At 40.2% G+C, this 14,704-nt stretch overlaps 1 protein-coding gene across 1 annotated transcript in view; it reads right to left on the bottom strand.

Annotated features, from left to right (window-relative positions):
• The window catches only part of LOC137291041 (sushi, von Willebrand factor type A, EGF and pentraxin domain-containing protein 1-like), a 54,898-nt gene extending 43,412 nt beyond the window's left edge, over positions 1 to 11,486 (bottom strand). The window contains exons 1-8 of the mRNA XM_067822300.1: positions 10,875 to 11,486; positions 7,657 to 7,912; positions 6,322 to 6,501; positions 4,046 to 4,207; positions 3,291 to 3,470; positions 2,935 to 3,114; positions 2,020 to 2,217; positions 618 to 866 (exon numbers count right to left, since the gene is read on the bottom strand). Coding sequence (XP_067678401.1) covers positions 618 to 866; positions 2,020 to 2,217; positions 2,935 to 3,114; positions 3,291 to 3,470; positions 4,046 to 4,207; positions 6,322 to 6,501; positions 7,657 to 7,912; positions 10,875 to 11,372 — 1,903 coding nt within the window. The 5' untranslated portion in view covers positions 11,373 to 11,486. The remainder of the gene's footprint in view (positions 1 to 617; positions 867 to 2,019; positions 2,218 to 2,934; positions 3,115 to 3,290; positions 3,471 to 4,045; positions 4,208 to 6,321; positions 6,502 to 7,656; positions 7,913 to 10,874) is intronic.
• Positions 11,487 to 14,704: the final 3,218 nt, after the last annotated feature.

The raw sequence follows: 14,704 nt of genomic DNA, 5'->3' as shown, positions 1-14,704 counted from the left end.
TTGGTTATAAATTTTCTTCGATCTGCAGTTTGATACTTGCAAAAGCGTCATCTTCCAGTCAAGTGATTAACACCATGAGCTTCGATCTATGTGATACGGTCCCTCTTTCGCGTGGGTAACTGAAATCAGGGGTGGTGGGGTAGCCAAGTGGTTAAGGTGTTCGTTCGTCAAGATCCGGTTCGGTTCCCCACAGGGGTACAATGTGTAAAGCCCATTTCTGGTATCCCCGGCCGTGGTATTGCTGGAATATTGCTAAACGCGGCGTAAAATCAAAGTCATTCTCAACTGAAGATCAGCAGTTAGTGAACTGAAATGTCTCAGATGAAGTGCCCACTATTACATATATGGCAACCATCGAGTGCAACCTTGTACAAAACATTTCATATTATCCACAGCTGCTAAATATACTGAACAGCAAAAGAAACGCAATTCTGGCTTTTTGCCATGTTTTAAAATGGAATATATAAACATGAACACTTACTTTTATCAGATTTCATTTTTTTTACAAAAATGCGTTTCGTTTGCTTTACAGTATACCAATAACTGAAAAATGGAAATGGAAGCCCTCTGGAATCCATTTATGTACACTGATGTAGTCTGAGTTACTGTTTACCTACCTTTGACCGTGATTGTAAAAGAACAGTTTGCCTTATTGTGGCTAAAATCCTCCACTATGTAGGTGACGACGTTGACACCGATGGGAAAGCGTGATGAAGGTGTCACCGCCGGCTCGGCCGTCATAATTGGCAGGAAACCAGAGTTGTCTACAGACACGGGCACCTGCCACGTGACCTTCGCCGTACTCTCGTCAACGTCTGTCACAGTCTCGATGTTGTTCGGACACTCAATAAATGGAGGCTTCTCATCTGTAACAGTGAGTTAGGGTTAATGCACAAAGTATTCCAGTAACATCAACATGATGTCTGGGGAAAGACGAAAGTGGGATAATCCTTATGTGTTCATTGTGAAATCTACCATGGCATGCGTGGTTTTGACAAACGTGGAATTGCGGTATTCGAACCATTATCACAGGTGTTGTCCTGGGGAAGGGATGTAGCCCTGAACAGAGAATTTATCGGCCTGGGGTGAATGGGTCGCCCTCATTTGGAGGAACACAGGGCGAAATATTCGGGGACTGAATATTTCATGAGGCTGAAAGATATATGTGAATAATATTTTTACCAATTTTCTGAATCAAAATCATATCCCTCCAAACAGCCAACTAGAGTTATACATTTTTCCCAGGGAGATGAGAACTGACTTGGAATGCAAACTGACTCTCTGTCCACATAATAATGTCATGCACATTGAGCATAAACGGTGACGGAGAGGCCCAGGGTCTTAATCATAACAGACTAGATATATTACCCTATACAAGCGAGGATGCACAGCTGTTCAATGTTTACACTAAGAAATAGCTTTTCCATTCCAGATATCAACTTCATATGTCTAAACACGAAATGCAGCGGGGGCTGACCAGCGCGTAAATTTCAATTTGTAGGTGTTTGAGGAATGTCAACAAGGAAAATGGATCCATGTGTGCAGCTGTATGACATTTCCTGAAGGAAATACTCAAACATCTGTCAAGTGGCACATTAGCTTGCTTGCAGTAAATCCACAGAGAATATGAGGTGTAATAGGTGTAATGGATCTTTGGCATCAACATTATTCTTAACCCATGTAGCAGAAGCTTTTTCTAATAAATAAATAAATAAATAAATAAATAAATAAATAAATAAATAAATAAATAAATAAATAAATAAATAAATAAATAAATAAATAAATAAATAAATAAATAAATAAATAAATAAAGTCACTCGTTTATATATTTTTTAAAATGTTTTTGCAACATGTCAAGGAAAATGCCTTTTAGGCTAAGATTCCTAACAATAATATATATCAAAATAAAACAATAAATCTCATTCATTCCATCATTCATTCATTCATTCATTCCATCATTCATTCTCATAGGAAGTGATGCATTCATTCATTCTGTGACGAAGTGATGCAAGATCTCACCTAAACACTCGTTGTACTTGTCTACATTGGGTGCCCAGTTACCATCAGGTGTACACTGCATGGTGTGGGGACCATACATTGTGTAGCCACGTAGACACGTCATCTGACAAGTGGTGCCAAATGAGACCTCCCCAGCGGTGCACACGGCAGGGTGAACACTCCCGTCCTTCAAGGGGGTCAGGGGCTGACACGTGATTTCTGATGAAAAATGTTAAAAATTGTTTTCATGGATACATAATTTCTTCCGAACTTCTTTCGGCTTATTAAGGTGCAGTGCTTGTTGCCAAAATGATTAGTTATTTGTGATGCTAGGAAGCATTTTATCACATTCAAGGAGATTTGAAGGAATCACTCCATGTCAAAACGCCCAGCCAAGCAGATTGTAGGTTTATATATGGTTTGGCAATCAGCAATATTCCAGCTATGTGGCAATGGTTTGTTTAACGCCGCACTCAGCAATATTCAAGCTATGTGGCAACGGTTTGTTTAACGCCGCACTCCGCAATATTCAAGCTATGTGGCAATGGTTTGTTCAACGCCGCAGTCAGCAATATTCCAGCTATGTGGCAATGGTTTGTTTAACGCCGCAGTCAGCAATATCCCAGCTATGTGGCGAAACATATCCGGCGAAGATTCGGGTTAGAATTAAACTTCAGTAACCTATGCTTGTCGTTGACACATGTCATCGCTTCACAATTGTGCAGGTCGATGCTAAAGCTGTTGATTATTTACAGACCGCCGCCATATAACTGGAATTTTGCTGAGTGCGCCGTACAACCAACCAAACTCACGCATAAAAAAGTTTCTTTGAATCGAAACAGATTTGAAATGCATTGAAGTTATTCTCGTCGTATAGTTTTCCAAAACCCTTTATTCAATTTTAAACTATTTGTCGACATTACACCCCATTTCTACCTCTGCATCTCGTGGGAAGACCCGTCCAGACTGCAATGGCGACACACGTCCTTTTCCTGGACCCGACCAGCTGGTAGCCGTTGTCGCAGGTGAATCTGCACACGGTGGAGAATGTGAAGTCGTCGCGGCTGCAGATCATCTGACCATCCTTGGGTACCGGAAGTGTTGGACATGTCTTCGCTGAAAGAGCGAATTTGTGTTAACCCTGGCCACAGACGGTGTACTGACAGTCGATCACACAATCGGCTTCTAACGTTGAAAAAAAAGACCCTGGTACTAGCTTTGGTCACATAATCGGCTACTAACGTTGGTCACACAATCGGCTGGTAACGTTGGTCACACAATTGGCTACTCACTGATACAGCTGCCGTCAACACCTGACCAGGTTCCATTCTCCAGACAGATCCTCAGACTGCTACCCTGCAGCTCGTACCCTGGTTTACACCGTAGTCCACATGCAGCGTTGTACACGTTGTTGCATTTATTGTTGACGAAGTAGCCGTTTTTCGGGGGGTCAAGTGCTGGACAGGTGAAAGCTGGAACCCACATAGTTTACCTTTACGTCAAATTCAAGACGACCGGGAGGATCAACGTGGGTAAGCACATTGCGGTTTACGAACAGTGAATGAATGAAATCGTTTTGTGCCGTAGTCAGCAATAGTCGCGTTATAACACAGCAAGGCGGTGGTCTAGTGTTTAAAGCGTTTTCTCGTCACAACAAATACCCGTAATCGATAAACTTGGTGATATCCGTCGGTGACTCGTGTTTTATGGCTTTGTCTAGACCTAAACAGCGTCTTGTGCTGAAACGTTTTATGATATGTTGTTAAATCCAGTTTTAAAGTTTAATCGTTTTAGCCCACCATATTGTTAATGCTTACGACAAGCGTATGTTGCTACATGGTAATGCCATGTGCGTAGAGAAAAAATAGTTAGAAAATGGCGAGATATCGTGTTTCAGCTGTCATGATAAAAAATACTGCCATGGATCTTGTTCTCGATCAACGTTTCGGTTTTTAAAGATATCAAAACTTAACAATGTACAGAAATGTAGCCATATATGACAAACTTCAGCCTCGTTTTACACTTTAAAATGTATTTCCGTTCTGACCTGCGCACTCCGAGGTGTTCATGTTGACGTATCCCTTTTTGCAGCTGCAGTCGGTTATGGCCGCCGTTCCTGAACCTGTCGTCTGATTCTCATCCGGGCACGGCAAGCACGTGCTGACGTCACCAGGGCCGCTCACATTCTTGTATGTTCCAGGAGGACAGGCTAACAAACCCAATTATACATCAGATATATGATTACTTTATGAAATGGGAGCAGTCGTGTACAAAGTTAACTTAATTGTGATTAACCTATTCATTCTGTCTACCACGTGCGCTAGACTGTTGTGTTTGGGTGTTTTAACTCTCTCTTTCTCTCTCTCTTTTTCTCTCTCTCTCTCTCAAGCTCCCTCTCTCTCTCTCCACACCTAATTCTTCCACCCACCTTCTCTCCATCCCCCTCTTGTCCTGAAATTGTTTTAAACGACCTTTGAAACACGGGTCAAAATGAAGTGTGCACCCCCTTTTCGAAAAGCTGTGTGCGCCCCTGAGGTGTGTTGCATCACCCTTGTTTTTCGCTGTTTTTGCCAATGTTTCACTCAAGCTCAACGAATATTGTAACAGTTAAGGACAAACGCTACGGATGAAGAAGCTCTTTATTCAGGTGAAGCGACGTTTCGATACAGATCTGTCGCTAGGCCTGAATAAAGAAGTTTTTCATCCATGAAGTTTGTCCATATCTGATTTACCAACTTCTAAACATGCCAGTCAAAGAATATTGAATCAGTTGCTTCACTGGAGGGTCTAACATGTTGTTTAAAGTGTCCATTAAGCACACAAAAAGTTGCATTTACCTTAGAGTGTAAATGACCTCACCACGTGCAAGTTCATAATATATATACCTACCAAATCTTAGGGTTTTATACAAGTTTTTGTTTGTAGCATGAATATATTTATAACCTAGTCCGGATGGAAGTGTTTGTATTTTTAACATATATATAATAATAACTTTATCAGCGTCATAGTTGTCGACAGTTACTGCTCAAAATATTTAAGGAACATTCGATCTTCCCTTATTACTCCAGTTAATCTGACATGATATTACTGGTGTACTGTTGCAGTATGAAAGAAACGTGACTGTGTTTCATCACTTCTTTTGAGTACGTGAGTGAAGTTATGACAGATTAACCATGGTGATGACAATGATCTAGGTTGTCCGCATCTACTTTTCACTATATACTGGTTTGAAGAAACAGACAAACACGTCTAAACAGAACATGTATATTTTAGTTGCACAGTTCTGAATTGCATGACCATCTCCGATTATATGCGAACACTGTTAGACATGAAAGATATGGTTCTCACAGTTTGTTTTATTTCAATTTTTATTTCTTTAATGGTTAGATAAAAAGTGTTTCAAATGTTGTTTTTTTTCAGAGTTGTTTTGTTAGTGGTATGAATCTTGTTCACCGCTTATTCAGTGACCAACACGAGACATCCTGTTCTGAAATTTGATGATCCTCTGTAATGCCGCTGGTACCGTTATTTGAAACTGAGCGCTTACCTTCAGATAAAAATATTTTTAAAAGATCAACTCTTATCATGGTCCGTAAACATTCTGGATTCACTCAGAGCGATATCTGCGACAGAGTGCTCTTTCTAATCCCGTACCTCTTGCGGATAATGGCGCATCAACTGCTTAGTTTTACGTATGCTGCTCAAAGCAATTTCAGCACATCCCTATCCTCTTCAAATTCCGGACGTATGACGTGACATATATGATCTAACAATATGAAAGAACAGGTGTTCCTTACTTGTTTGAGTAGTATATTTTTGCGTAAGTGCCACACACCCGCTTTTACAGGCTGAGATGACAGGAATCGTTTCAACTTGTATTATGTGCACATGTATACTGATAAACAAACATAAATATTTCTGGCCGCAAGAAATTACTGGCATATACTTATCATTAAGTAAAATAAAGGCTTCACAAATTGCACCAATATTGGGAATTGAACGTTTCCAATGTGATGCATTAATCGCTAGATTTAAAGAAGTAATCGTTCGGGAATTGCCCGCATTGACGGAGTCTACACTGAGGAGGTTTCACTGTAGTGGAAGTGCTATTTCAAAATCGTTGTTACAAGTTTGACTAAAACCCATCTATTCTAATGGAAGAGTGAGTGAATTTAGTTTTACGCCGCTTTTAGCAATATTCCAGCAATATCACGGCGGGGGACACCACAAGACTATCCCACCGCCCTTCTTCTACTGGACTTTGACCAGTACTTGTAACCATGACTTTAAGCAGGTTCCACGTGATGATAAATGATGAATTACCTTTACATCCATATTTTCCGATTCCTTGTCCGTAAAATCCTGGTTTGCATTGACATTCGTATTTTCCTGTATGAGTCCCGCACGCGCATGTCGCGTTGGCATGGCAACAGTTACCTCCGTTTTTACACAGAATATTACATCTGCTCCTGGGCTGGTACACATAGGATCCAGTGTGGAGATCTAGTCATAAAAACATAGTAATAAAATGTCATAATCATAATGTTTGGTGTAAAATGTCTACAATATTCTACATTCCACTCAAGTGGAAGCGGTGGTTTTCAAGATGGACATGAGATCGTACAAACTGAGGTCACTGGGAGGCAGACTAACTTTAGTCTCTGAATACATGTAATTTTGATCGTAACAAATAAATCCATGTAAAATGAAAAGCGGACCCGCTGACATGGACCATTCATACAGAACCTGAGGAATTCTAGATTCTCTTCATTTAGGGCGTTAGCATTGCATTGAGAGGGCTGGGCAATAAGGAACATGATGTGGTTCGGGGACTTAGACAGATTAAGTGGTGTGTGTGATGTGGTATGTGTGTGTGTGTGTGTGTGTGTGTGTGTGTGTGTGTGTGTGTGTGTGTGTGTGTGTGTGTGTGTGTAGGGGTGTTTGGGGTGTCTTCAGCTGATTACAACGGCTACTGATTGGATATTCGAATATTCAAGCGTCCAAAGGTCAATAGTAACCACTTTCAATTGCGTCCAAAAGCGTCGAAATTTGTGTAGGTTCAATGATTAATGGGGATTTGTAAACAGAAGTATCCGACAGAAATGATGAAACTGGGAATATATCTTCAGTACCGTTGGTGAAATACCAGGCTATGTCCCTGCGAGATATGTCAACCAAGTCAGATATCCTGACGACCCGATCCAGTTACCCGCCTCTTACAACAAGCAGTGGTTGCTGAAGACCAGTTCTAACCCGGAATTTCAGGGGTCTTAAGAATTATGATACGGATTGGTTAATCAGAAGTATCAAATAACGATAACCACCTGGGCATGTGACTTCTGAGCGGAAAGTGAAACAAGGTGTTCCTCATCACGACCATTGTATTCAAGTATATGCAGTCTCTAAAGAAACATATCACATATATTATATATACTACATCTATAACACACATATTAACCTCTTTAACATATCACAAGCAAGATCAAAAGTTATTAATGCTGACATTTTCCTTTACCGACCCTTGACCATGTGACTATTGTGTATATGAGTGGAAGCACATGTCCCAATGTAGACATAGCTACTACTGGCTTCGTGACCCAAATACGAATGTAAGTAAGCTTTGATCTTAACATGAAATATATGACCTTGACCTCTGACCTTCATGGAGAGCCCGCCTTGCAAGAGCCTCAAATTCTTCAAAGCTGTCCAGAATGTAACAAGTTTCGTTCTTAGGTGCGGACGCCATGTCGTACAGCTCCCTAAAGTTGCCATTTCGGATGCCGAAGGTGAATATCTTCACACCACTGTCTCTAAGAGATTTGGCTTCTGGTCTTGGGTCACCGCCATTGGAGAACCCGTCCGTTATCAGGAATATGGCTTTCGTGGCATTCTTTCTGGCTCCCTTCAGAACAACCTGACACACAGTGCATTAGTGATATATTACATCTGTAAAATATTTTTGTTATTGTAGATTTATCACTTTGAAATGTTGGAACTTTTCGGATTGCATTTGTTTGTCTGTTTAATGTTTAACACCGCACTCAGCAATATTCCAGCTAAATGACAGCAGGCTATAAATAATTGAGTCCGGACCAAACAATCCCGTGATCAAAGGCAAGAGCATCGATCTGAGCAGTTGTGATACAATGACACGTACCAGTAAATCTGACCACCGCTGCCGTTAGTCGCATCTTACAACAAGCATAGGTTACTTAAGATCAATTCTACCCGGCAGAATAATGACGTAGAACAAAGCTATCAAGTCGAGCTTAGCGTTCTTTATGCTAGCTTAAGGAATCGTTCTGTTAGTGTATTTCAATAAACACAACTACATGAAAATCTCCTTCTGTGAAAATAGATACATGTACATCATCAATATTAAGACATTTTGTTTTCATGAAAAAAGTACTAGCATATGAAAACCCATTTGTTTATGAAATGCTCCTCTAATGGGTATAAATACACTTTTGTTTTCAGACAAAAGAAGCATCACACCAAAGAGCTAAGTCAGTGCCATGATTACCGTGGTCATGTTCTTTCAGTCAAGAAACAAGTGAGATAAATATAGAAGGTCATTGCAAAATGATGCCCAATCTTGACTATTCTGTGAAAAAAATTCGTTTGGTGAAATGGGAAAACGAGCTGCGATAATCAGTGATGGCACCAGGTGTTCGTGAATGGAATGACCAACCATCCTTTTCACAGGGATAAACTCATTTTTCAAGTTGAATATACGGTCGTACTTCTTGTCAACAGGTCCGATCATTCAACCTAGTTTTCTGTTTATAACTGTTTAGTGTAAATATTTTTCAAAGCATGGACTTTATCTACGATTCGTTCAGGATTCTTATATATCTTTAATCTTCCTCGCCTGCTTGTCAGTAAATAAATCTTCAGTGCTGAAGGCAAGGTTCACTAAAACACGCTCAATGAAGGAGCGTAAATGTAAACACATCAGCACGTGGGATGAGGATGTTGTGACATGTTGCGCCATAGCTCCAGCAGCGCATGCAATTAGAAGCGCCATGTGAGGCGAAGCTAACCTTCGCCTGGGAGATAACACTGTTATCGCAACTCTGATAACTCTACGCTATCGCTTGTGGTGCTCCCAAACAACATTTACTTTAAATACTCTATTTACTATTTCCACAGAAGTTCCTTGATAAACACACTTTACAAAACACTAACTAAACGCTGGAATGAGGTCTCTCTTGCACTATCACAACCCGGTCAGATATTACTGGGTAATTAGCAATCTATTTAGGAAAATGCCCTGTGAACACATCTGACTTTACTAAATTTATACACATATGTGTCGTTGCAGGATAAAGCAAGGATGTGTTTCAGATAGTTTGTTATTATTGTTGGTTCCACTGACAGATTCATGAGTGAGTGAGAGGGTTTAATTTTACGCCGCACTCAGCAATATTCCAGCTACTAATATATGACGGTGGTCTGTAAACAATCAAGTCTGGACCAGACAGTTCAGTGATGAACAACATGAGCGTCGATCTGTGGAACTGGGAACCGATCGATGACATGTGTCAACCAAGTCAGCGAGCCTGACCACCCGATCCCGTAATTACGCCTCTTACGACAAGCATACTCGCCTTTAATGGCAAGTATGGCTTGTTGGAGACCTATTCTACCTCGGATCTTCACGGGTCGACAGATTCGTCAATCTAATTTGTTTGAAAACCAAAACACAGTTACAATAAAAATATCAATTCGTAAATAGAACATCTTACAAAATATTCCATTTTGAATATAATCAGATTAACAAGAAGGTGTTTGGGGTTTTGTTAGGTTTAGAATAAGGGAAAATGGGGATATTTTGATGTATGTTATCATTTGAATTGTAATGAAACAACAATTTTGTTATTTAGTTATTGTTAATAATTAGTCTAAACTGTTTGTTTACGTAAGTATATGTCTCTTTTACTCTCTTACATATATGTATTCGTATCTCTTACACGTACACGTCACTTACAAATGTTTTCATTAGCACATGCATCTGTTACAATAGTATACGACTCCACATTTCTGATAACCATAATATACCCCGCTGTATATAATAGTATCACATATGTTACATATATACACATTGTATACAATATCCTGAATACAATACACAAACGTACCAAAGAGAACAAACAATTCTTCCATCTAATCTTTTATGTGAAGACGTTCTAAATAAATTCTTCATTAGGTCAGTACTCTCGGGGCATTCAGTGTATCAAAATGTTTCTCATTTCCATCCCTTCACCTCGTAATGTACAGAAAACAAGCGGGTGACCTAGTTTCCTGTCGCATTGAGGCCGTCCTCCATGACAACAGAAACTGCATACCGGACATGTTTTAGTACAACGACGTCGACGCAAAAGGAGAGCTAAACAAACCTTGTTGATTTAATTCTCTAATGTAATCATCATCGTCAAATGTATCCCGACCAAACACTGTGCTTTACTGTCAGTGACATAATCAGTTTTTAAAGAATTTCTGTTTATCTTACTTAAATGTTATTAAAACGAAATTGGCAAAATCTCTCTGTGATATCACATTGCGACAATGGGCAATATTCATAAAGATATCTTTACTTATACGAACTCTACTAAAAGAGACAAATCATACATGCTTACTGACGCACATGTAAAATAGCAACATAGCAGATATTACTGAACCTTTGAGATAGTTATATAGATATTTAAAGTAACGTCTTCGAGAAAATGGGTCTGACGAAATCTGTATTTTACAATATTTACAATACCACACAATATTTATTTAAGTTGCAGAACTCTAAATAAACGTTGTGGAGACTTTACTCACCGTAATAACGCGTCAACATAAAAAGGGTTAACTATGTTACATAAGGTTACCTTTGCTTCAAGGAAGGCCCCAAGGGTATATGTACCCCCTCCAATGTAATTAACCCTTGGCAGCTCGTCTCCGAGTAAGCGGCACTTATGTTTGTCTGCATTTGGCTGGGTCAGATGGTCAACATGTCTGATGACCTTCCCTCGTGACGAAAACGTAATGACCGACACTCTGGTCTTGTTCACATCCACTGTAAAATCCGCTAACAATTTGCGGACGAACCGAAGTTCCTCGAAGAAGTTATCTGCCCCTACACTTGATGAACTATCCACTAAAAACACTAGTTCCACTTGCCCATTCTCTGTTGCCCGGAGACGCTGGACATGGCGTTTCAAAACCGCTCCTAACGTCTCCACTTTAGTTTTAAAATCCGCGCTTAATGGTCTGAACAAAGAGTTGTAATAATCCCCTCCATAATAAGACGAGGAGCCTGTGTGCAGAAGATATCCTAGAGTTAATAAGTGCAGCAATGTCGGCCCGAGTCGAATATCCAGTATCATTTTAAGTCGACTGTTTAACACATATTGAGTATATCAACACATTCAACAGAAAGCTGCTCAGCTCGTGTCAGGCAATGACCAACAGCTGACGGTGGGGGGTTCGTCTTCCAGAATGAAAGAGGTTCTCAAGAAAAACGCTGATATAAACAATCCCCGATAAGCAGCTTCGGGTTGAATAACAGAGGAACCGGCTCGGCAAAGATGGTAAGCACGGCTCTGGTTTTCCTTATGTCCACACTGCAATTTCCCACTCCTCAAGGAAGGTGTTTGGGATGTGTAATTAACTGCGCCTGGACATGTGGTTCGTGTGGCCAAGCACTTGTAACGGGATCCCCACACTGAATCTGATGCCAACACCTCCACTCAGATTTCACTCACGCGGCACACATAGCAAGGAATCTGTCCCACTTTCAAGAGGGTGCAAGAGTGGCCACAATATGTACGCTTGTGGGTTTTCTCGGACGTCTCTGTGTTTATGCTGTGATTGGGCAGTGAGAAGGAGTGGATGAAAACTCTAGGGTATGTCAACCCTTGACTTTAGATGTAAACACTGTATGAGGACCAAGAAAATTTGTAATCTATTGGATCAGTGACCCATTGTTATATGGTCGCTCGTTTGGTATTTTGTGAGAGTATCCGAATGAAATTGGACAGCATGCATTTAATATTTTGTCCGTGATTATTTATTTAGTACAAAACTAAAAAGAAAAAGTAAAGAAAATATTCAGATTCTCTTTTGTTTCTAAATTATATTTCCTTATTGATCTATTGCAGTATGATGTTGTCTTGGTCGTTTAAAAATCGTTGTGGTATGAAGCAAGAACTCCAATTGTTAAAAGGATTTCTTTCATTTATTTATTTTTGGTTAATAAGTGGTTAATTTCTTGCTAATCAAATACTGGCTCTATAGAGTTACGAAGTATTTGCAGTGTGCAGTATAAATGTAAGTAGAAAGAAATCTCAGGGGTGTAAAATTCATTAATTTATGAATTATTCAAAATGCTACACATTTTCATTTTTTATAAATTTTCTCCTCGCCGACATAAATGCTGAGTCACACATGGATTAATAAGCGCGCCACTTCCTGAATTAGGCTCCGTCTAGACATATCAGAACCAGTGCAAATCATAATTTTGCACACACAGTGAAACTTAGTACAGAGCTCGACTTGATCATTAAATTAGATAACACCGGAAGTAGTCTTCACTGCGGTTGTCATCGTGTGCTTCCTGGTGCCAGTATCACCGTTTGATTGACAGGTGTGCCCGATGTGTGTGGATTAATTGGAATCGGCTTCAAGAATGTTGCATCAGCACATTTAGAGGTCAGCCATATGGATATTCTACTTGTGCGCAAATGTCAAATGAAAGAAAGCAAATGTGTGATGCCTGTGAAGTTCACTAACATCACAGATATTATGTGAGCCACATGTTTGTAAAGCACATTATTTCGCTTGTTAATAGGGTTTGTGATTATTTAAACATTCTATTATGTAACATCACTAAAACATCAATGCATCTTGAAACAGTTTTCAAATTAGATGGGGCTGAGATTAGCTTTGTTGTGAAAGCGTTCGCTCGTCAAGACCAAGGCCCGGGTTCGAATTCCCACATCAGTACAGTGTGTGAAGCCCATTTCTTCTGTCTCCCAATGTGGTATTGCTGGGTATTGTTAAAGGGGTGTTAAACCCAACCCAAACACTCATTCACACGTTCAATTTGTTTTGTTTTTTTCCAATAGGTTATAACCCACCTACCTTCCTTACACACACTCACACCGGTAATTTAACTTTCAGGAACCATTATTCCAACCACGATATGATGTCAATAACCACTATCCCTGTCAAAATATCTCTTCATGAACTATTATCCACCTACAAGTATGTTCTTACCATTACAATATGAGATAAAGAACCATTTTCTCATCATTTTAGATCACCAAGAACCATGGTTCCCATCATATTACATCAACAAGAACCATTTTCCCATCACACTACATCACCAAGAATCATTTTCCCATCATATTACATCACCAAGAACCATTTTCCCATCACTTTAGATCACCTAGAACCATGGTTCCCATCTTATTACGTCACCAAGAACCATTTTCTCATCACATTACATCACCAAGAACCATTTTCCCATCATATTACATCACCAAGAACCATTTTTCTCACCCATCATATTGCATCACCACTTTCCAACAGTCATAAACACTGAGATGAAATGAAGTGCCACATTTATATATTACAGAGGCAGGGCATTCTGCCCACGATTGCGCCAAGCCTTGTATATGTTTTGTTTTTATGTTTAACCGATCACCCAATCCTGGTAGTCACCTCTTATGACAAGCAGTGGTTGGTGAGCCCCTTGTTTTATTCCGTAAATACTCTGTTTTGTTCCTTTAATACCGGGCGCCAAGCTTTAGAGTCTGTTGGCGTGACACGACCAGGAATGACAACCCCCCCACCCCCAACACACATACACACACCCACACCCAGGAGTCTTGGTAGATTCTATCCACTGGACCCCGATTCATTATAGACGATCGATTCATAAAAAAATCAACATAATGAATTAAAACAAAATTAGATAATAATTACCCTCCACCCATCCAGATCAAAACATTTTTATCAAACGTGTGCTTGCCCCAGTAGTCTCCGTCATGTGGGTTCCAGATCTACCTGGCCGGCATATGGTTGTACAGCTCCTAGCCTTGAACACACACATACCCACACGGTGCCATGTGAGATATGTGTATGATCTTATCTAGAAAGAGTCTGATAAAGGTTAAAAAGTTCACGGAACTCCAGTTTTTTTAATCTGGAGCGATGGCTTACATATCTACAGTTCAACCGTCTTATGAAAAGCTGGCTCTCAGAAGTCGCGTACGCGTTAACTAGTGTATCGGGGAGTGTAACTTCTGTCGCACGGAGGTCCGGTGATAGTGCACGTGGACGTCACGTGTAGGTGGCACGTGCAATCCAGAAACATGCTATATCAAAGAAACAAATTCTGAGACAATACTGTCAGCTCATCACTGGTATGATGATCTAAATTCTTTAACGACAAGAGTGAAGTATGATCATAAGAATCATTATTAGAATCTCAACAATCAGTGACTAATCCGTCGATGCACTCAACACTTTGTAATCGGAACAGTCAGTTTGCGGTCATAATTTATTCCCTCTCGCCCCGACCATCGTTTCCACTCAACACTAGCTTCCACTCCCACTTCCATATCCGCTCAGCATGCGATCTCACTTCAACATCAAATTTCATTGTCACAACCGCTTCCACACACGTCCCTACTTCTTACTCCCGACCCCACTG

The sequence above is a fragment of the Haliotis asinina genome, chromosome 7 (assembly GCF_037392515.1).
Source record: "Haliotis asinina isolate JCU_RB_2024 chromosome 7, JCU_Hal_asi_v2, whole genome shotgun sequence".
Classification (NCBI taxonomy): domain Eukaryota; kingdom Metazoa; phylum Mollusca; class Gastropoda; order Lepetellida; family Haliotidae; genus Haliotis; species Haliotis asinina.
The sequence above is the reverse complement of the archived record's forward strand: the minus strand, read 5'-3'. Positions and strand labels throughout refer to the sequence as shown.